The sequence below is a fragment of the Erythrolamprus reginae genome, unplaced genomic scaffold, assembly GCF_031021105.1.
Source record: "Erythrolamprus reginae isolate rEryReg1 unplaced genomic scaffold, rEryReg1.hap1 scaffold_316, whole genome shotgun sequence".
Lineage (NCBI taxonomy): Eukaryota > Metazoa > Chordata > Lepidosauria > Squamata > Dipsadidae > Erythrolamprus > Erythrolamprus reginae.
This window is the reverse complement of record NW_027248682.1, coordinates 15,846-39,242: the sequence shown is the minus strand read 5'-3', so window position 1 is coordinate 39,242 and position 23,397 is coordinate 15,846. Positions and strand designations below refer to the sequence as shown.

Below are 23,397 nucleotides of genomic sequence, written 5' to 3'. Positions count from 1 at the left end.
GGCTTTGGAAAACTGGACGGGGCACCTCGGTTTGTCCTTCGGATGAAGATGGGCTGGAAAGGCAGCCGGGGTGGGTCGTTCCGAAGCTCCACGCGCGACATTCCTCCCCCACCTCCAAAAAAATATCATTTTATCGTCTTCATCTTCTTCCTCTCCTTCTTGATAGGACGTTGAATCCAGGAATGCTTCACAAAGGGGGTCGCGGAGAGGGGATGAACCTTTCGAGAAGTCACTAAGCCGGTGTTTCCCAACCGTGGCCACTTGAAGATATCTGGACTTCAACTCCCAGGATTCCCCAGCCAGCATTCTTTCTTTCTTGCATTCGCTGGCTGGGGAATCCTGGGAGTTGAAGTCCAGATGTCTTCAAGTTGCCACGGTTGGGAAACCCTGCACTAAGCGTCCGAAGAGGAGGAGAGACCAGGAGGGTGGAGGGTGGGATCAAGGTATCCCTCCCACCTGAAATCTCACTCACCCCCCCACCCCAAGGGCTCCCACCACCACCACCCCTCCCCGACAGCAAAGAGCCAGCGGGATGGAAACAGGCTCTAAACAAACTGGTTTAATCTAGTGCAAAAATCGCATCATTGGAAGTTCTAGAATTTTATCGTTTCAAGGGGGGGGGGGAAGGGGGGGGGGGGGAAACAAGGCCCTCAGCGTGGAATTCCGTGAGGACTAGAAACCTGATCAAATCTGTGGACAGCCGGACCTCGTTCCAGAGAGAGAGAGTTAGTTGGCTTGGAAAACGACCCTGGATTCCTCCTGGTTAACGTAATTGGTTTCTTCCCCAAAGTATCAGTTTTCCCACAACTTATTTTGCCGATATTATATGTACACGCTGCTCAAAAAAATAAAGGGAACACTTAAAACAACACAATATAACTCCAAGTCAATGAAACTTCTGTGAAATCAGTCTGTCCACTTAGCAAGCAACCCTGGCCATCGATCTCACCTGCTGTTGTGCAAATGGAATAGTTGTGCAAACGAAACATTCAATGAGAATATTTCATTTATTCAGATCTTTGAGTGTTCCCTTTATTTTTTTTGAGCAGTGTGTGTGTATGTATATATATATGTGTATTTGTTTTTGTAGATTTTCACGGGCACAGGTATGAAGGTCTTGGCGTGTTCAGCAACCTACACGGGAAGAAACCCGAATATGCCAAGACGTCCATATATGTGTGGAGGCCACACGTATACATTATTGTGTATGAAAAAGATCGCTTTGGAGAAAAAAAAACAATTCCAAAAAGAAAAGAAAAGGCGCCTCTTATGTCCAGGACACAAAGGAAGAGGAGGAGGAGGAGAAAAACAACGACGTTCAAGTACAACAAAGTATTGGTCGGCATTGGAGGCAAAAATAAAAATAAATCGTCATTCTACCTTCAAGAGGGGGAAACGGCGTCAAAATCAGTTGTAAAAACGAGACAATTTTAAAAAGAAAAGAAAATGAACCAGGCGTTGAATTCTTGGAAAGGCCATCTCAAGTTCCGCTTACTTATCGAGGGGTTAAAATGTCATAAATAGAGAGGAAGGCTCTAGGCGGCGGTCTTCGAGGGACGGAGCCCCCAGCTTGTCTCGCTTCCTTGCGTGGTGGTGGGGGGTTTTTTAGGGGAAAAAAACGAGAGGCAGAGAGCGCGAGAAAACGGCATTTCAATTCTGCAAAGGGGACACGAAAAGAGAGAGAGAGAGAGAGGCCTTTTTTAGAGGAGGACACGGCACCCCAAAAGGACATCCATCCTGCCTGCCTTCCAAGCCTGGAGAGAGCGACTGTTTGGGGGTCTCTCTCTCGAGAGGAAACTCAAGTGGCGACCCCTGGACGGCTGGATTCCCCCCCAAGCATCCCTCGCTTTTTATTCCTGCCTCCAGATCCACATCGGAATGGCTTAATTTCATGGGACGCTGCTTTGGAGGGGCGCAGGGGGGCTCTTCAGTAGGATCGATAGATGAAATAACGGGGTGACCAGGGGGAAAGGCATTTGGATGTCCCCTGATAATTTCCCCATATTTCCCTGCCACTTGCGATCCAGTTAAGGCCGCGGTCGTAGATGACGTCACACCAAACGGCCGAGCCCTGGAGAAATATCCAGCAAGTTCTGGCCACACTTGTGCTCACTGTGGCTGGGCTCTGCCAATCAGATCTGTTCCCTTTTGGGGCATGGTTTCCCCCTGACTTTGACACATTTCAATAGAGTTTGTTTTTCTCTACTGATTTATTCCGTGTCCCCCTCCGCCCACGAATCCCCTGACATTTCCCGTTTCCCAGGTTTGCTGGACTCCCTGCTTTTTACTCCGGCCTCCAGAATTCAGCTCTCAACCACATTTATTTATTTACTTATTTACTTATTCATTCATTCGTTCAATTTTTTTTTTCATGCCGCCCTATGACTTATTTTATTGTAGGCTGCTCATCTCAAATCGGAAGAGGTTTTAGGAAGGTTTCCACCATCTTCTGATCCCCCCCCCCCAATTCAGATAAGGATCCCAGACCAGGCTAAGATTCCCTTTTCCCGAGGACTAGCAGCTTGGGTTTATTAAGCCCCCCCCCCAATTCAGATAAGGATCTCACACCAGGCTAAGATTCCCTTTTCCTGAGGACTAGCAGCTTGGGTTGATTAAGCCCCCCTCACCTTTAGGTAAGGATCTCAGACCAGGCTAATATTCCCTTTTCCTGAGGACTAGCAGTTTGGGTTTATTAATCCCACCCCCAATTCAGATAAGGATCTCAGACCAGGCTAAGATTCCCTTTTCCTGAGGACTAGCAGCTTGAGTTTATTAATCCCACCCCCAATTCACATAAAGCTCTCAGACCAGGCTAAGATTCCCTTTTCCTGAGGACTAGCAGCTTGAGTTTATTAATCCCACCCCCAATTCACATAAAGCTCTCAGACCAGGCTAAGATTCCCTTTTCCTGAGGACTAGCAGCTTGAGTTTATTAATCCCACCCCCAATTCACATAAAGCTCTCAGACCAGGCTAAGATTCCCTTTTCCTGAGGACCGGCAGCTTAGTTAATTCTCCTCTTCCCAGGACGCCCCCTCCGACCTGCCCTTGGCTCCCGCCCTCCCCTCCCCGGCTGCTTTGGGGCCACCCAGACTTGCCTTCCTCCTGCGGAAACTCTCGCCGTCTCATCTGAAGCTTTTCTGCTGGTGCATCAGGCCCACGTTCTCATAAACGCGCATGGCGTTGTCTTCCCTCAGCCTGGAAAAGGTCAAGGATAAAAATGAGACCCCCACGAGCTGCGTCATATACACGTCTCCCGAACCGTCCTTTCGGGTCAAGCCATCGAGGGAGGGGACGGGCAGGGGAGCCCACTACTCACTCGGGACAGGCCGGGGTGGGAGTACACGGCGGCAGAGGGCTCTGGTCTCCGCTGGCCTGATCCGCTAAGGAGTATTTGATGTTGGTGTACTCGTGTCCTTTCCGCTTACTCTTCTGAAAGGGGGGGGGGGGCAGAGGAGACTCACTGCCTGTCCTTGGTTCTTCTCAAAGGAGCCCCCCCTCCCCACATAATCCCACCCACAAACCCACCCGTTGGTGAGCTGCTCCAAGTCTCCGGAGAAGGGCGGCATACAAATCTAATAAATTATCATTATTCTATAATTATTATTATTATTCTACACACCCAAACAGCCCTAACAGAAGAAGGTTTGGTCGGTTCACAGAAGGGAAACTGTGTGTGTGTGGGGGGGGGGGGGCACACACGATCGAAAGATTTAAATACGTGACAGGGTTAAATAAGGTCCAGGAGGGAAGTGTTTTTAATATGAAAGTGAACCCAAGAACAAGGGGCCACAATCTGAGGTCAGTTGGGGGAAGCAACATGAGGAAATATGATTTGAGTGAAAGAGTTGTAGATGCTTGGAACAAAGTCCCAGCAGACGTGGTTGGTCAATCCACAGTAACTGAATTTAAACATGCCTGGGATAAACACAGATCCATCCTAAGATAAAAGACAGGAAATAGTATAAGGGCAGACTGGATGGACCAGAGGTCTTTTTCTGCCGTCCGTCTTCTATGTCTCTATGTAACACGCTTACATTCTACCTTTTACCTTACATTGAAAAGGCGATTTAAGATGACATCTTCACTCACCGGCTAATGGGGGCCACCAATTTGGAGGTGGAGGAGGAAACGTTTCCTGCCTCTGGTTTTCTTCCTTCCCTCCTCTTTCTGTCTTTCTTTCCTTCCTTCCTTCTTTCTTTCCTTTCTTTTCCTCTCTCTCTCTCTCTTTCTACTACATTTTCAGTCAAATAATATTTTCTCACGTGGCTTCTGATCTTTCCCCCAACTAACTCCTTATTCTTGGGTTCACTTTCCTATTAAAAACACTTCCCTCCTGGACCTTATTTAACCTTTTCACATATTTAAATGCTTCGATCGTGTCCCCCCTTTCCCTTCCGTCCTCCAGACTCTACAGATGGAGTCCATGAAGTCTCTCATGGTAAGTTTGATGCTGAAGACCCTCCACCCTTTTTGTAGACCGTCTTTGGATCGGTTCAGTTTGATCAATGTCTTTTTGTAGGTGAGGTCTCCAGAACTGGACACAGTATTATTCCCAATGGGGTCTCACCAGCGCTCTATACAGCAGGATCACTGTCTCCCTCTTCCTGCTTGTGACACCTCTAGTTGGGCCAATGAAGGGTCTGCTAGAAAACCCCCCAGCTCAGAGAGTGCAAAGGACCCCGCAGTTCAACCCTGAGCTACCCAGACCCTCCTTTTTTTGGGCACCTGCTCCTCCTCAATCCGGCGCTGCAACGTCTCGATATAGTGCTGGACGGCCATGTAAATGAAGCGGTACTGGGCCTCAGTCTGCACCATCCCTGACCGCTGTGACCTCACCATCTGGATGGTCTTGGGGACGTCAATGTCGCAGTCGACCCCTGGAGGAGGGAAGAGAGGGAGGGAGGGAGATGGGCTCAGCTGGGCAGCAGGAGGACCCTGGGGTGAACAGCAACGTCACTCAAATTCCCAAACAGACCTCCCAGAGACCAATAAGAGCACACGGAGACGTTTGTGGCGGGACCACGGGGGATGGCCTTCTCTGTGGCCGCCCCGGCTCTATGGAACCAACTATACCCGATGTCCGTACCGCTCCCACCCTACTGGCCTTCCATAAGGCCACAGAGACCTGAATTTGCCGGCAGGCCTGGGGGGGAGGCATGAATCGTACATCTTTCGTGGCCAAACTGTATGAGTGGTGTGTATGCATGGGATTGTGACTGTTTTTGTACAAATGGGTGGGTTTTTTTACGGGGTTTTAGTTTTAGATATTTGACTTCTTCTTATTCCTCTGTATCTTTTTGTATTTGTATTATATTACTTTGTAAGCTGCTCTGAGTCAATTAAATAGATAGGTGGGTAGAAGATAGATAGATGGATAGAGAGAGAGAGAGAGAGAGATAGACAGATAGTAGATATATAGATAAGTAGATAGATAGATAGAGAGATGATAGATAGATGAATAGAGAGAGATAGAAGATAGAGAGATAGATGGATGGATAGATAGATGCTAGATGGATAGAAGATAGATGGATAGAGAGAGATATAGATAGAAGATAGATAGAAGATAGATAGATACATAGATACACAGATGGCTGGATGGCTGGATGGATACACACAGAGAGAGAGAGGATAGATAGACAGACAGACAGACAGACAGACAGATGATAGATAGATAGATGGATGGATACAGAGAGAGAGAGAGAGGATAGATAGACAGACAGACAGACAGACAGACAGATGATAGATAGATAGATAGATGGATGGATGGATACAGAGAGAGAGAGAGAGAGAAGGTTCAAGGTGGGTGAAGCAGTCCTTCTGTTGGGACCCACCTTTCTCACGGATGACATCAATGAGAATGTCGATCACAATGAACGTCCCAGTCCGACCGATTCCAGCACTGTGGGGTGGGAGGAGAGAGAGAGAGAGAGAGAGAGACCATCGCACGGGTTCAAATCCCGTCCCTCCTTCTCAGACTGAACCACCTGGCCCATGGGTCATGATGCTTTCGTTCTTTCCTGCGCTGTTTCCCAAGCTTTGGCAGCAAAGCCAGCTGGGGAATTCTGGGAGTTGAAGTCCACAGCTGTTAAAAAAGTCACCACGGGTGAGAAACACGGTTCTTTGGATACCTGCAGTGGACAACAGCCGGACCGGCCTCTGCGATGTTCTCCTGCTTGTGGTGCACCTCCTCTAGGAAATCCAGGACGCCGCCGGGATCGCTGGGCACCCCGTGGTCAGGCCAAGCCCGGAAGTGATACTGCCACACCGTCCGCTCAGTGTTGCCCTGGAAGAGAGGGGTTGATTTCTTTACTTGTTACGTTTCCTATGCCGCCCTTCTCCAGGCGACTCAACATTAAATATAACAATACCTATGAAATCTAATAACTATAAAATTTATTATTATTATTATTATTATTGTTATTATTATTATTCATCAGATTTGTATGCCGCCCCTCTCCGCAGACTCGGGGCGGCTCACACCAATAATAATACAATGTAAACAAATCTAATATTTAAGTTAATTTAAAACCCCAATTTAAAAACCAATCATACATACTAGCATACCATGCATATATGAAAATTTACTAAAACATGTGAAAAGACCCCATGGACACTCACACACATTCATCCAATCCAATCCAATCTCGCATTGGCCAGAGACCAACTCATCACTCATGCCTGCCAGCAAAGGGAGGTTTTCAAAGCTTTACGAAAGACCAGGAGGGCAGGGGTGGTAGGTATCTCTGGAGGGAGTTTGTTCCAGAGGGCCGGGGCCGCCACAGAGAAGGCCCTTCTGGTTGGCTGACGGGGCCTGGAGAAGGCTGACTCTGTGGGGTCTGACCGGCCGCTGGGACACATGAGGCAGAAGACGGCCCCAAAGATCATCTGGTCCTAAGACATGTATGGATTTGTAGGTCATAACCAGCGCTTTGAATTGGGCCCAGAGACCGACTGGCAACTAGTGCCGCTCGCGGAGTGATGTTGAAATGTGAGCAGATGTTGGCAGTCCCACTTCGCCTCCAAAATTAGCGGAAGTGGGGGGAGACCCCGAACCCGTCACAAAAGCCCAGCAGCAGCGATGTGGGAGGAGACAGAGGGTGGGGAGGGCTCCTTCTGCAGACTCTGACCAGCCTGGCTGGCGTGTCAGCCCCTCCGCTGCTTGACCGCAGGGCCGAGACGCCCGTCCGACGGTCACTCGGCGCCTCCCGGAAACATACCTGCCCAACTTTGGAGAGCTTGAGTTCTCGTAGTGTGTAGTCATGCGCTGTGCTCTCTTTCACGTTGCGGACCCGCATCACGCCGTATTCCTTCAGGGCATGCTCGTCCGGCCAGTACTTCACGCATTTGCTCTGCAAGACCAGGAAGAGGTGGGGGAGGACAGAAGGGGACGGGGAGACATGATCAAAACATTTAAATATGTCAAAGGGTTAAATAAGGTCCAGGAGGGAAGTGTTTTTAATAGGGAAGTGACCACAAGAACAAGGGGGCACAATCTGAAGTTAGTTGGGGGAAAGATCAAAAGCAACGTGAGAAAATATTATTTCACTGAAAGAGTAGTAGATCCTTGGAACAAACTTCCAGCAGATGTGGTTGGTCAATCCACAGTAACTGAATTTAAACACGCCTGGGATAAACATAGATCCATCGTAAGATAAAATGCAGGAAATAGTATAAGCTCTGACTAGATGGACCAGGAGGTCTTTTTCTGCCGTCAATCTTCTAGGTTTCTATGTTTCTATGTAGTGCCGGGAGGGACCTTGCAGGTCATCTGGTCCAACCCCCCTTTGCCCAAGCAGGAGACCTTGCACCAGTGATAGATAGATAGATAGATAGATAGATAGATAGATAGATAGATAGATACAGTAGATAGATAGATAGATAGATAGATAGATAGATAGATAGATAGATATGTTGTTGAAGTTTATAGGGTCATTTATGTTTTTCTTATTTTTTCTTTCTTTCTTTTTCTTTGTATGTTTTGTTTGTTCATTTCCTTCTCTTTTCTTTCTATTTTTATGTCGAAACCTAATAAAGATTATTTTTTAAAATAAAGAAAGGAAGCCAGCCAGCCTTGGATTCGAATTCCCTGGCGGAGCTGCCCTTCTCCCCTGGATCCTGGGCGGATCCCCCCCCTTCCACCGGCCTCACCTTCCCCCTCTCCACTTCCTTGGTGGTCATGACGATGACGCGGGAATCCTCCTGGAAGACCATGCGCCAGAAGTCGTTCACCGTGTTCTGCAGGCAGCCCTGGGTGGCGATGTAGCTCTTCTTGGCCTTGGCGGTGTTGCACTTGCTCTCAAATTCAGGCTGCGGGGAGGACGGGAGGGTCAGCAGCAGGCAGGCCGAAGCCCCAATCCCTCCTCCCCCTTTGGAGGAAAAGCTCCGGGGGTCCCTCCGGCCAGGTTTGGGGGAATTCCAAGGAGGCCGTCCGGCCCCACCAGAGAAAAAAGTGTTGGTCCACTCAGCTAACTCCCTTGGCAGGAGGCTGAGGGGGGGCTGCCCTCTTACCATGATGGTGTTGGCGTTGATGTAATCCGAAACGGGCTCGTTGGGATCGCCGTCGTGGAGGATGACCCGTGTGTGGTCAACTGGGAAGCGAGAAAAAAACCTTATTTTATTTTATTCGACTTCTATGCCGCCCAGTCTCGTAGGACTCGGGGCGGCTTACGGCAATAAAAAACAACACAAACTTCAAATCGCCCAAAATGTAACTGCACGAGCGGCTATGGGCCTTCCAGGGCACATCAATATTTCACCATCACTCCGTGGAGTCCATTGGTTGCCGATCAGTTTCCAGACACAATTCAAAGTGTTGGTTATGACCTACAAAGCCCTACATGGCATTGGGCCAGATGACCTCCGAGACCGCCTTCTGCCCTATGGGTCCCAGCGCCCAGTCAGGTTACACAGAGTCGGCCTCCTTAGGGTCCTGTCGACCAGACAATGTCGTCTGGCGGGGCCTAGGGGAAGAGCCTTCTCTGTGGGGGCCCCGGTCCTCTGGAATCAGCTCCCCCCGGAGATTCTCAGTGCCCCCCCACCCTCCTCACCTTCTGTAAAAGTTTAAAGACCCATTTATGCCGCCAGGCGTGGGGCCACTAGATCTTAGCAACCTGATCAATGAATGTTTAGTGTGTTTGGTTGAGTGAATGGTGGTGAGTGTTTTTTGTTTAAAATTATATTAGAGTTTTTAAGTCTTTTTAGCCATATTAATTGGATTTTTAGATGTATTGTTATGTTGTCCTGATATGTTGAGTGGCATACAAATCCAATCAATCAATCAATGGTGAACAATAATAGTGAATAAAACCCTTTTATAAACCCTAATCCATCTAACAAGCACACACACCAACAAACATAATTTCCCAGGTTTGCAGGACACCCTGTATGTGTTATTGTTTTATTCTAGAGTCTCAGGGGATTGGGCTGCATATAAATGAAATATTTTATTTTATTTTATTGGATTTGTATCCGTAGACTCGGGGCGGCTAACAACAATAATAAAAACAGCATATGACAATCCAATATAAACAGTTAAAAACCCATTAAAGTAAAAACCAAACATACAGACAGACATGCCATGCATAAAATTGTAAAGGCCCAGGGGGAAAGAGCATCTCAATTCCCCCATGCCTGGCGGCAGAGGTGGGTTTTAAGCAGCTTACGAAAGGCAAGGAGGGTGGGGGCAGTTCTAATCTCTGGGGGGAGCTGGTTCCAGAGAGTCGGGGCCGCCACAGAGAAGGCTCTTAACCTGGGGCCCGCCAAGTGGCATTGTTTAGCTGACGGGACCCGGAGGAGGCCCACTCTGTGGGACCTAAGTGGTCGCTGGGATTCGTGCAGCAGAAGGCGGTCCCAGAGATTTCCCAGGTTTGCTGGACACCCTGTATGTGTTATTGTTTTATTCTAGAGTCTCAGGGGATTGGGCTGCATATAAACCAAATACATTTAATTAAATTCAGTTGCAGGGAACGCAGGTCCCAGCAGAAGTCCACCTTTTAGGAAAGGGTCACACAGGCTGCAGAGAGCTCCCTGGGCCTCCTCCCCCCTTCCTTCCCTGGTTGCCTCAAAGTTTGCCCGGATTTTTCTGCTCAAAGCTCAGCCATGCTGTTGCAGAAGCAGGCGGCGACCCCTCTGCTCTTTTGCATAAAGGCCAAGAAACACGAGATTGCGCCTTTAAAAGTGGGAAGAGCGGCTGGAGGGGAAACATTTACTGCCCACTCCAAAGATCTACACAAACACACACCACCTCTAGGTTAAAAGGGGGAAAGAGACCTGTGCTTACAAGGCAAAATGTTCTTGTATCGGTTCTTGTTCTTATTCTCCGGCCGCTGCCCTTCTTTCCGGCTGTAGAGGAGCTTACATTCCTGCTGCTGGAGGGTCTGGAAAAAGAAGGGAGGGCGTTTGCGGAGGGTCTGGCACCCCCCCCCTGCACCCCCCAAGCAGGGGATAGAAACATAGGAACACAGAAGATTGACGGCAGAAAAAGACCTCCTGCTGCACCTAGTCTGCCCTTATACTGTTTCCTGTATTTTATCTCAGGATGTATCTATGTTTATCCCAGGCATGTTTACATTCAGTGACTGTGGATCCATCCTTCCTTCCTTCCTTCTTTTCTTCCTTCCTTCTCTTTCCTTCCTTCCTCCCTCCCTTCTTTCCTTCTCTTTCTTTCCTTCCTTCCTTCTTTCCTTCCTCATTCACAGAAACCTAGAAGATTGACGGCAGAGAAAGACCTCTTGGTCCATGCAATCTGCCCTGATACTATTTCCTGTATTTTATCTTAGGATGGATCTATGTTCATCCCAGGCAGGTTTACATTCAGTCACTGTAGATTGACCCACCACATCTGCTGGGAGTTTGTTCCAAGCATCTACTACTCTTTCAGTGAAATAATATTTTCTCATGTGGCTTTTGATCTTTCCCCCAACTAACTTCAGATTGTGTCCCCTTGTTCTTGTGTTCACTTTCCTATTAAAAACACTTCCCTCCTGAACCTTATTTAATCCTTTGACATATTTAAATGTTTCAATCATGTCCCCCCTTTTCCTTCTGTCCTCCAGACTCTACAGATGGAGTCCATGAAGTCTTTCCTGATACGTTTTATACTTAAGACCTTCCACCATTTTTGTAGCCTGTCTTTGGATCCATCTCTTTTTGAAGGTGAGGTCTCCAGAACTGGACACAGTATTATTCCAAATGTGGTCTCACCAGCGCTCTACACAGCGGGATCACCATCTCCCTCTTCCTGCTTGTGATACCTCTAGCTATGCAGCCAAGCCTTCTACTTGCTTTCCCTACCACCTGACCGCATTGTTCACCCATTTGGAGACTGTCGGAAATCACGACCCCTAAATCCTTCTCTTCTGAAGTTTTTGCTAACACAGAACTGTCCCTACAATACTCAGATTGAGGATGAGAGCCAAAAGGTGTCCCCTCCGCCCATAAGCCTTTCCTAGTCTGGATTACAATGCCCATCCTGCCAGGTTAAAACAGGTGCGCTTTGCAAGGTGAGCAAATGGAACCGGGGCTCCCCCTAGTGTTCAGAGACGGGCTCTCGCCCTCCCCAAAAGGGACATTCTCTATTAATACTTCTCAATCCCAACGAAGGCAAGCAAGGAGGAGGTCCTGGGTGAGGACAGGGCATAGCCTTTCCTGAAAGTACCTCAAATTCTTCCCAAAAGCCTTGCTTCACTTTGTCGGTAGTTTCGGCCAACTTGCTCAGTTCTCGCACTCGGCTCTCGATCTCAGCTGCGTTGATGCGGGTGGTGTTGAGAGGCTAGTGGGAAGGGGGGTGGAAAGAGACAGGAGGGGGGGGTGTCAAATAATGCACACATGTCAGGCACAGGGAATCAAGAATGGGATGATGGATTGCTCACAGTGGTTTATTGCTGTTTGCCCGTAAACAGGAATCTTGCCAGACTAAAGTACACTAGGAAAGTGTTTCCCAACCTTGGCAACTCGGAGATATCTGGACTTCAACTCCCAGAATTCCCCAGCCAGCATCTGCTGGCTGAAGAATTCTGGGAGTTGAAGTCCAGATATCTTCCAGTTGCCAAGGTTGGGAAATACACTGCACTAGGAAATACCAAAAGTTGAGATCTGCCTTTGAGCTCCTCGAGAAGGCCTCTCCCTCCGGCATCTCAACGCCAGACTCCACCACAGCCAAGCAGCCCCCAAACACGGAATCCCACCCCGGGTCAGCTGGAAGCCGGGCTGGGATCTAAACCCTCCGAATGTGACCACATCAAGCCACAAACTGTCTACGGGAGCTGTGATTTATTATTATTATCATAGTTCCCTCTAAGCTGAGCAGTGAGCAATCGCTCACTTAAAAATCACCATCAACTCAGAGTTTTCCAAACCTGCCCAGAAGCCGAGAGGGAAAGAGTGAGAGGGAAGGAGAGAGAGAGGAAGAGAGAGAAACAGATAGAAAAAAGAGAGGAAGGAAAAGAGAAAGAGAAAGAATGGGAGTAAGGAAGAGAGAAAGAAAATCAAAATCTAGTTTGAAACTAGCTCAACTATTTAAGTGGCATTTTGATATTGACAGAGTTGCCCTGTTATGAGCTCACTCTTATAGACACACAGTACAGTGTTTTATTTTGACATTCTCTGAGGCAAAACAGGGTGGGTTTTTTATTTGTTTGTTTGTTTGTTTATTTATTATTTCTGTGCCGCCCAGTTCCGAAGGGACTGCCGCTCAGACACTATACTTTTCCGCCCACCCCCCCAAAAAATTAGAGGGAACACTGATTATTATTACAGTGTTCCCTCGATTTTCGCGGGGGATGCGTTCCGAGACCGCCCGCGAAAGTCGAATTTCCGCGAAGTAGAGATGCGGAAGTAAATACACTATTTTTGGCTATGAACAGTATCCCAAGCCTTCCCTTAACACTTTAAGCCCCTAAATTGCAATTTCCCATTCCCTTAGCAACCATTTAGATCATTACTCACCATGTTTATTTATTAAAGTTTATTAAAAAAAAAAATTTATTAAAGGCAGATGAAAGTTTGGCGATGACAATCATCGGGTGGGAAAAACCGTGGTACAGTATAGGGAAAAAAGCCCGCGAAGTATTTTTTAATTAATATTTTTGAAAAACCGTGGTATAGACTTTTCGCGAAGATTGAACCCGCGAAAATCGAGGGAACACTGTATTATTATTAATTGGATTTCTATGCCGCCCCTCTCCGCAGACTCGGGGCGGCTAACAACAATGATAAAAAACAACATGTAACAATCCAATTTAATAAAACAACTAAAAACCCTCATTATAAAAACCAAACATAAACACAAATGCAGCTTGCAAAGCAGACTCCCCACTGACGACAGCAGAGAAGCCAAATCCCTGTTTGGCATAAGGCAGGCGGCAACGATTCCTACCGGCAGGGCCTTGGTGGAAAGGAATGTCCAGGCGTTACGGCCATTGGCAGAGACCCCAGTAAACCTGGTTCCTGAGTTGCAGGGGCAAAAGTCCACCCTGGTTGGCCTCCCTCACCTGCTTTAGCTGAAGGACCGTCCCCAGAGTCTCCACCATCGGGTTCTTCTTGTAATGCTCAACGAGGTCGGTCAAGGAGTCAAACTTCTCCCCTCCTCCAACGTCATACTTCATATCCTAAGGAGCGAGGGAGGGAGAGGGACGGTCAGTTTCAAGGGAGAGGGGGGGGGATTTCAGCTACTTTGGAGATTGCGATCCCCCCTCCCCGCCCCAGGATGCTAAGATCTGTCTAACTTTCTGAAGCAGAGGTCTTCAAACGTGGCAACTTTTAAGACTTGCAGAATCCTGGGAATTGAAGTCCACAAGTCCTAAAGAACCAAAGTTAATTTGATCAAATTAGACATATGAATTAAGATGTTAAGATGTTTGATTATAAATAGAAAAAGGGAATATAAGGGACTAGATTTCATAACATTGCTATTTGTAGATTAAATATATCTCACGAGTAGTTAATTTTAATTAACTTAGCAAAGAAGAGGATAGAAAGTATATATTAAAAGCATTAGTGGCTAACACTTAAGATGGCGGCGCATGTATATGCAGCAGCTCGATGCTCCAGGGATCAGTACCTTTTAATTAATTTATTGTTTGTGTACTTTTTAGTGAGTGTTCTGCATGTTCAGGCACATTTTATTCTATTCTTTATTCTATTTTTAAATTTACCTATTCTGATTTTATGTACGGTGGGACTGGTCTCTGGGTGTCACACAACTTTCGTTGCCAATGACAATTCGTTGCTTTGACAATGACAATAAATTTATTATTATTATTATTATTAGCATTTTTTTCTCTGAATGTTTAACGTATCAAAGAAATATCATTAATTATTATTTTAATCATTGATTATGGTTTTTTTTTTACTGCTCATGTTGTTTTATTATATGTTGGAAGAAAATTTTTAAAATAATTATCCCCCCCCAACCCCCAACCCCCAAAAGAAATCAAAGTTGGATACCTCCTCCATAAGCGAAAGCCCAAGCCATCCGGCCGACAAATTGGCCAGCTTTTCATTCGATAAAGCAGTGTTTCCCAACCTTGGCCACTTGAAGATATCTGGACTTCAACTCCCAGAATTCTGGGAGTTGAAGTCCAGATATCTTCAAGTTGCCACGGTTGGGAAACACAGCAATAAAGGATAAAATAAACTAGGTTCTAATTCACTGAGGTCAAGCTGTCTCCCAAGCAGGGCGAGCCATCAGGAGAACTGGCCCCCTCGTCCTTTCCCACCTCTGGGCTGCTGCAGAAACCCCACCACCACCACGACCCACCTCCCCCCCCCAGCCCTGCTCCACCTCCAACCTGGTGCCGTTACCTGGCAACGGATCATGACGTGGGTGACTTTGGACTTCCCATCGTTGCTCTCGCCTTTGTCGTCCCCGGTCCGGACGGAAAGCACGAAGTCCCCCGGGTGGCTTTGGCTCTCGCGGACTAAAAAACTGCCGTGCTTCCCTTTCTCCGTCAGCAGTTTCTCCGCTTCCTTCCCCGAAAGATGGCCGTGGAACCACCTGCAGGGGGGCAGCGGAAGGCGAATGGATACTGCCCAAAAAACCCAAAGGGGACCCTCCATGGACCCACCCTAGATCTGAGTGGATGAAATATCCTCATGGGATAATTTGTTCTGTGCAAAGTTGAATGTGCACGACAGCAGGTGAAATGGATGGTCAAGCAGTGTTGCTTCCTAAGTGGACAGTTTGATTTCACAGAAGTTTGATTGACTTGGGAGTTATATTGTGTTGTTTAAGTGTTCCCTTTATTATTTTTTTGAGCGGTGTATTATTTATTTATTTGATTTTTTTAATGCCGCCCTTCTCCTTAGACTCAGGGCGGCTTACAACATATTAGCAATAGGACTTTTTTAACAGAGCTAGGCTATTGCCCCCACAATCCGGGTCCTCATTTTACCCACCTCGGAAGGATGGAAGGCTGAGTCAACCTTGAGCCGGGGATGAGATTTGAACCGCTGACCTTCAGATCTACAAGTCAGCTTCAGTGGCCTGCAGTACAGCACTCTACCTGCTGCGCCACCCCAGCTCATTATGTTATATTGTCTATTTTGTGATGTTTTTTTTAATGTCTATATTTAATAAAGAGTATTTTTTTTTAAAAAAAAGTTAGTAACAGGGTTGTTAAGTGAATCGGGCTTCCCAACGTTGACCTTGCTTGTCAAAGAGTCGCGAAAGGGATCGCGTGACCCTGAGATACGGCGACTGTCTAAATACACCCCAGTTGTCAATCCCCCAGATGTTGATCAGTGGGCAGGGCCATGCTGCAGTGGTCGTGAGTCCCTTCTTTCAGAGAGCTCCAGTCATTGGATGGTTTTCAGGTGAGAACCCCCTGTGGCAAACAGCCCGTAGGACCTCAGCTGTCTGGAGACAGAGCGGAGGGGGAGGGGGGCAAGGGGGGAGCGGGAGACCCCAGGCCCTTCCACCCAGGACAGGCCCCCTGACGCTGCCGCCCTGCTGACCTTTCCGACGTGGGATCGGCACAGTTGAGCGGGTACTTCAACTCGATCACGTCCCCGTTCTTCTCCTTGAGCTGCCCGTGGTGTTCCATGTAGTACTGGACCAGCTCCGCCAACGTGGCAAACTTCTCCCCCCCGTAGAGGTCATAGTAGTCGCCCGTGTTCTGGATCTTGATGTGAGTGACCGCCCCATTGCGCCTGGCCGGTCCGGACGGTCAAGAGAAGGAGAGAAGGGAAAAGAGAGCGAATGGCAGTGAATGGGAAACGGCCTTCCACCGGTAGCCTCCTGGGGTGAGGGTTAGGGAGGGAGGAAGGAAGGAAGGAAGGATAAGGGAGGGAGCAAGTGAAGGAGAGAGTGAGGAAGGAGGGAAAGAAGGACAAAGGGAGTGAATAAAAGAGAAAGGAAGGAACATTGGATCAGGAGGGAGAAAGGAAGGAAGGGAAAGAAAGAAGGATAAGAGAGCGAGTGAGTGAGTGAAGGAGAGAGTAAGGAAGGAGAGAAGGAAGGGAGCAAGTGAAGGAGGGAGGGTAGGAGGGAATGAAGAAACATTCTTGGATCAGGAGAGAGGGAGGAATGAGTGAGGAAAGGAAGGAAAAAGGGAGGGAGGGAAAGAAGAAACAATCTTGGATCAGAAGGGAGGAAAGGAAGGAAGGATAAAGGAGGGAGGGAGTGAAAGAGAGAGTGAGGAAAGGAAGGAAAAAGGGAGAGAGGGAAAGAAGAAACAATCTTGGATTGGGAGCAAGGGAAGGAAGGATAAAGGAGGGAGGGAGTGAAGCAGACTGAGGAAGGAAAAAGGGAGGGAGGAAAAAGGGAAGGAGAGAGGGAAGGAAGGATAAAGGAGGAAGTGAGTGAAGGAGAGAGTGGGGGAAGGAAGGAAAAAGGGAGGGAGGGAAAGAAAAAACAATCTTGGATCAGGAGCGAGGGAAGTAAGGAAGGATAAAGGAGGGAGGGAGTGAAAGAGAGAGTGAGGAAGGAGGGAAAAAGGAGGTAAGGGCTTGCCAAGAGGGACCCTATTCTTACTGCCTGCACTTACTACCAGGCAGCCTCCTCAGGAAAAGAGACTTTGCAAGCTAAACCCTTTTGTTTCTTAAACCTTTCTGTAAAAGGACACTGAACGTTAGAAACTGCCCAGGCGGCTACCAGGGCCCTGGCTGGACTTACCGGACGGAGAGGGTGAAGTCGCCAGGGTTGCTTTTGCTGGGCCGAGCCAGAAAGCTGCCATCAACTCCTCTGGTCAGGAGCAGGTTCTCTGCTTCCACTCCGGTAATGTTGGGGTGGAACCATCTGGGAAAAGAGAAGAGGAGGAGGAGGGGTTTTGAAAGACCTTTTTTAAGATAGAGAAAAGGGGGTCCTTTTTTTAAAAGAAAGAAAACCACACCTCGTTTTGATTGAAAGCTTTTACAGAAGTAAAAGAGGAACATGAAAACACATAAAGAAGAATTTAAAAAAGATAAAAGTGCAGAAAACAAGATGGGAAAGAGAGAAAAAAGCCTGGAAAAAATGGAAAAGAACAGATAGAAATATGGGAGAAGCATCAGCCACCAAAGGAAACCAAGCGCAAACGTGTCCATAAAACATTACTACAAGGATGCTACATGTCTACTATGTAGAGAACGGCAGTGAAGAAGCCCCCGAGGAGGAGCCGGACCGTTTCATTGGGACCTGAGATCTTTTACACCAGGAGAGGCGGCTTGCTGCTCTCCCGCCATGATTTCTGGGAGCAGGAGTAAGAACCGGCCTCTTGCAAACCAGGATTAAAGTGGGAGGAAACCACCTGAGTGCAGAGACACCCCCTCCGTCCTTGGGAAGCTGATTAAGCCCAAAAGTTCCTCCCACACAACCGGCAAGAGAAACAGAGAAGGCAGCGACCACCTCATTGCTCTGAGAGTTGATTCTGGATTCTGCTCCAGGGGGAGGAGGAGGAGGAGGAGGAGGAGGAGGAGCCGGTGGGGGCTACACGGCTTAGCCGAGCCTGGACCCTCTCTCCACTCTGGGGCAAACGGGCTCCCTATATGCTCGCGGGCCCAGCCCCCCACAGCCCCACCCTTCTCGGCAACGAAGGCAGCACCTTGCTGATTGAAGGCCTCCCAGGGGGCCGAGCCGTCCTTCGCCTCCTCTATCAACCCGGCCCGGGTTATTTTGGGAAACCTGGTTAACTAAGCCAACATCTGGGCTGAGTCTATTGCTTCCCACTTAAGGGGGAAAGCCTGACGTTTCTCAAAGGGCTGAGGAGTTCAACTACAACTCACGCATTTATAGCATGCGGTCCACAAGGGAGAAGGCCGCGTTGGGGCAGCAGCGCGATCAAAATTCAGCCACTTGGCAACTGACATGTACTTAAAGCAGTTGCAGGGTCCTGTGATCTCTTGCGATCTTCCAACAAGCAAAGTCAATGGGGGGAAACTGGATTCACGTAAGGACCCTACCATTTGCCTAACAATGCAATATCGGGTTTTCAATTCCATTTTGTAGAATGTGAAGGAAATGTGTTTTTATTAATGAATAATTAACTTATTTATTTATTGGATTTGTATGCCGCCCCTCTCCGCAGACTCGGGGCGGCTAACAACAATTATAAAAAACAACATGTAACAATCCAATTTAATGAAACAACTAAAAACCCTTATTATAAAAACCAGACATACACACAAACATACCATGCATAACTTGTAATGGCCTAGGGGAAGGAATATCCTAACTCCCCCATGCCTGGCGACAAAGGTGGGTCTTGAGTAATTTGCGAAAGACAAGGAGGGTGGGGGCCGTTCTAATCTCTGGGGGGAGTTGATTCCAGAGGGTCGGGGCCGCCACAGAGAAGGCTCTTCCGCTGGGGCCTGCCAAATGACATTGTTTGGTCAACGGGACCCGGAGAAGGCAACTCTGTGGGACCTTATCGGCTGCTGGGATTCATATGGTAGAAGGCGCCCAATTAATTATCTTGGACATAAATTGTTTCAACTCCTACCCTCAAATCGTCGCTATTGAGCTCTGCACATCAAGATAAGACACAAGAACAGTTTTTTCCTGAACGCCATCACTCTGCTAAACAAATAATCCCCTCAACACTGTCAAACTATTCACTACGTCTGCAGTACTGTTACTAGTAATTTTTTCTCATCATTCCTATCACCCTTTTCCTCCCACTTAGGACTGTATGACTGTAACTTGTTGCTTTTATTCTTAAGATTTTTATTAGTATTGTTTCCTGATTGCTTATTTGACCTCTATGACAATCAGTAAGTGTTGGACCTCATGATTCTTGACAAATGTCTCTTTACTTTTATGTACCCTGAGAGCATCATGGCTGTGGGTCCTGCATCCCAAGGATAATTCCACCTGTCCGTCCATAACCCTGGGGGGGGGGAATTATTGACCCCCTCAGAGAGGGTCCGCAACCTGGACGTCCTCCTCGATCACAATTCAAAGTGTAGGTTATGACCTTTAAAGCCCTTCATGGCATCGGACCAGAATATCTCCGGGACCGACTTCTGCCGCACGAATCCCAGTGACTAGTTAGGTCCCACAGAGTTGGCCTTATCCGGGTCCCGTCGACTAAACAAAGTCATCTGGCGGATCCCAGGGGAAGAGCCTTCTCTGTGGTGGCCCCAACTCTCTAGAACCAGCTCCCCCCGGAGATTAGAACTGCCCCCACCCTCCTTGCCTTCCATAAACTCCTTAAAACTACCTCTGCCGTCAGGCATGGGGGAATTGAGGCATCCCCCCCTCTCGGGCCTATACAATTTGTGTATGATATGTCTGTGTGTATATCTGGTTTAATAATGGGTTTTTTAATGTTTTTTTAAAATTTATTAGATTTGTTATGAATTGTTTTATTGTATGTTGTGAGCCGCCCCGAGTCTACGGAGAGGGGCGGCATACAAATCTAATAAATAATAATAAATAATAATCTGCACCAAAGGCAAATTCCAATCACACTTGGCCAATAAAGAATTCTATTCTATTCTATTCGTTATATAAAAATATGAAAAATGTGCTTTGGAGACAGCATTTAATTCCATTGTATGAAGTTCAATGACAATACAAGTAAAGTAAACTAAACAAGGGCAGTGAATTGCTTAACAAATGGGGCAAAACTTAACCATCTTGTTTAATCATGGAAACGTCAGGCGCATTGAAAAAGCAAGGGCCGGTGGTTGTGTTAGAAACCTTTAGGGGTCATCCTCGGAATGCTTCAGACTACCCACGGATGACCTGCTCAGAATTTCAAAGGGGGCTAGCGTTGCGCAGAACCACTGCAAGGGGCCCATAAAAAGCCCCATCTTGCAACCTTCTGGCCGAGTGCAGGGGCCGAGAGCGACTTCCGGGGACGGCCGACCGAGGCGAGGATTCTATTTCCAGCATCGATGGCAAGGCTCCCTGGTATATTTATCACCAAGTGGGAAGCAGCATTTTGTCACCAGTTGGAAATAGAAGGCTCCGGGGGTGTCTGGAGTCAGCTGTGGGCCGGGCAGTTATGCCACGTGGTTCCGGAGACAGGATCAAAGGAGGATCACAAAATGGGATGTGCACATTTTAGGCTGACAGGCTACCCAAATTGGGGGTGGGCCACGTTCTTTTTCTTTTCAACCCCAGGAGAGAAAGACAGTGCTGGGATCGGAGCAAGATTAAGAGCGTTTCAAGAGCGGCTGTTAAAAGAATTGTAGAGCTAGCTATTCCTCAAATTGAACGGGTCCAAAGACGGGCTACAAAAACTGTGGAAGGTCTTAAGCATAAAACTGATCAGGAAAGACTCCATGAACTCAATCTGTAGAGTCTGGAGGATAGAAGGAAAAGGGGGGACATGATGGAAGCATTTAAATATGTTCAAGGGTTCAGAAGGGAAGTGTTTTTGATAGGAAAGTGAACCCAAGAACAAGGGGGCACAATCTGAGGTCAGCTGAGGGAAAGATTTTTTACTGAAAGAGCAGTAGATGCTTAGAACAAACTTCCAGCAGACGTGGTTGGTCAATCCACAGGAAGTGAATTTAAACATGCCTGGAATCCATCCTAAGATTAAATACAGGAAACAGTATAAGGGCAGACTAGATGGACCAGGAGGTCTTTTTCTGCTGTCAATCTTCTATGTTTTTATGTCTCCCGTATTTGGACACTTAGCAAAACATAAAGGAGGCTAATTTATGTTAAGTCTAACTGAAATAGTTCATTTCAAAACATGGCCAGCACACCCTATGCTAATAGATGAACTCTAGCACTAAACTAGCAAAACTAGTTTTGGGCACAGAAAATGCAGGAAATAACCTCTAGGGGAAAAAAGAGATCCTATTTTTGACAGTCTTGATGGGATTTTATAAAGGAAAAACGCCTGTGATTATTCTACCGAAAGCCTCGTAGTGAACCAATGAAAGAGGTGAGTAAATTTTTGAAAAGAAAAATAATTGGGCTGTTCTTAAAAGAACATGTTACTTTAAATGGTTCTCCTTTTAATTGGTACTCAACTGTGTAGCAGAATGTTCTGATCACATTTGACTCTGAAGTGTGGTTTTATCATAATTGGAACACCACTGGAAAGTTATTTCTCACTTCTGGGTTTCTTGTCTTGTACAATTAAAGGAGGACATTAATTCATGCCATCCCCTCAGCATCAATACTAGGACGAGGGAGCCCTCCCTAGAGCTCATAGGTAAGAAAGTGAGGACAAATAAAAGGGAATATCTCTTCACCCAGAGAGTTGTTGGTTGATGCAATTCCCTCCCAGAAGAGGTCATGACAGCTGTCAGTCTGGATAGCCTCAAGGCGGGATGAGACAGATTCATGGATGCCAAGCGTATCCGCCTCTATGTTGGTTGAGGCAGGGACGGTTCCCCTGGGTCCCTTTTGTTGGGGGTCAAAAGAAAGGGAGGGTCTGGCCTTCTCTTTCTGCTCAAGGGGACAGCATATAAGTCCAATAAATAAATAAAATCCCCATGGACAATTGGGGGCCCACTGTGGGCCACAGAAGGCTGGACTCGATGGGCCTTGGCTTGATTCAGCAGGGCTCTTCTGATGTTCCCTTTCTTGCTATCCCTCCCTTCCTTCCTCTCCTGCCGCCTCTATGTTGGTTGAGGCAGGCAGGATTCCCTTGGGTCCCATTTGTTGGGGGTCCAGGGAAAGGGAGAGTTTTGCCTTCTCTTCCTGCTCAAGATCCCCATGGACAATTGGTGGGCCTCTGTGGGACACAAAATGCTGGACTCGAGGGGCTTCGGCCCAATTCAGCAGGGCTTGTCTTAGGTTCTTATGAGTCAGCCTCTGGCCCCCAACCACCAGGGTCTCCTCATTTTACCCCCCCCCCTCAGAAGGCTGGAATAATAATAATAATAACAACAACAACAACAGAGTTGGAAGGGACCTTGGAGGTCTTCTAGTCCAACCTCCTGTTTAAGCAGGAAGCCTTACACTACTTCAGACAGAGGGTTGTGCAACATCTGCTTAAAAACTTCCAGTGTTAGAGCATTCACAACTTCTGGAGGCAACTTCTGTTCCACTGTTCTGACTGTCGGGAAATTTCTCCTTAGTTCTAAGTTGCTTCTCTCCTTGTTTAGTTTCCACCCATTGCTTCCTGTTCTATCCTTGAGTGCTTTGGAGAATAGCCTGACTCCCTCTTCTTTGTGGGAAACCCTGAGATATTGCAAGACTGCCACCCTGTCTCCCTGGTCCTTCTTTTCATCAAACTCGCCATGCCCAGTTCCTGCAACCATTCTTCGTATGCTTTAGCCTCCATTTATCCCCTCATCCTTTTTATTGCTCTTCTCTGCACTTTTTCTAGAGTCTCAACATCCTTTTTTGCATGGTGGCGACCCAAACTGAACGCAGGGATTCCAAGGTACAGTATTTCAGGACGGCTGAGCCAACCCTGGATGAGCCCAAAGCAGGCTGGGAATGCTGGGCGACCGGGCTCCTCTGGGAGGGGAGGATGGGAACTGTAGTCCCCGCACATCTGGAATCAGAAAATCAGCGCCAGGCCTCCTCGGGGTTGGGGGCGACAGGCAGGCTGCCCCTCGTCCCCATGGCAACGGCTCCGGAGAGGGAGACGCTGGGCATCCCTCCCCCCGGAGGGGCGGGGCCTGGTCATTCCTCTCCCCCCTCACACTTTCCCCCCCCCCCGGTTCCTCACCTCCTCGAGGTCATCTTCCCGTCTCCGTCTTCCTCACATGGGGCCCCGGGGTCTCGCGGGGAGCCCGGCCCGGGAGGAGGCGAACCGAAGTCGGCCCGGGCCCGGCCGCATCCAGGCCCGGGAGAGGGGAAGGCAGAAAGAGCCCTGAGGGAGCGATCAGGTCGCGATGCCTAAGACGTCATCGCTCCGCGACCTGGCCCGCCCTCCGCCTCAGGATGGCAAGGAAGGGGCGGGATTCGCCAGCTCTTCTGAGCATGGAGGCAGGTGTCGGCTAGAACGGCCCCGCGGTGGGGACGCGCTTTCCGCTCTAGGCTGCGGCGACTCGGTTGCAA

General features: G+C 48.1%; 1 protein-coding gene across 3 annotated transcripts; it reads right to left on the bottom strand.

Annotated features, from left to right (window-relative positions):
* Nucleotides 1-1,077: 1,077 nt before the first annotated feature.
* Nucleotides 1,078-23,277, bottom strand: LOC139156123 (tyrosine-protein phosphatase non-receptor type 11). 3 transcript variants are annotated; one of them, XM_070731429.1, is made up of 16 exons: nt 23,066-23,277; nt 17,116-17,238; nt 15,957-16,151; nt 14,805-14,997; nt 13,493-13,609; nt 11,659-11,772; nt 10,282-10,378; nt 8,511-8,590; nt 8,151-8,309; nt 7,220-7,351; nt 6,131-6,285; nt 5,834-5,901; nt 4,728-4,879; nt 3,319-3,431; nt 3,098-3,197; nt 1,078-1,656 (listed from the first exon to the last, which is right to left on the bottom strand). In XM_070731429.1, the coding sequence occupies exons 1-15, from the start codon at nt 23,077-23,079 to the stop codon at nt 3,125-3,127; spliced, it is 1,785 nt and encodes a 594-aa protein (XP_070587530.1). In that variant the 5' UTR covers nt 23,080-23,277; the 3' UTR covers nt 1,078-1,656; nt 3,098-3,124. The 3 variants fall into 3 exon arrangements, with proteins under 3 accessions (XP_070587530.1, XP_070587531.1, XP_070587529.1); XM_070731430.1 differs by lacking the exon at nt 23,066-23,277 and adding an exon at nt 17,827-17,938; XM_070731428.1 differs by lacking the exon at nt 23,066-23,277 and adding an exon at nt 17,617-17,692.
* Nucleotides 23,278-23,397: the final 120 nt, after the last annotated feature.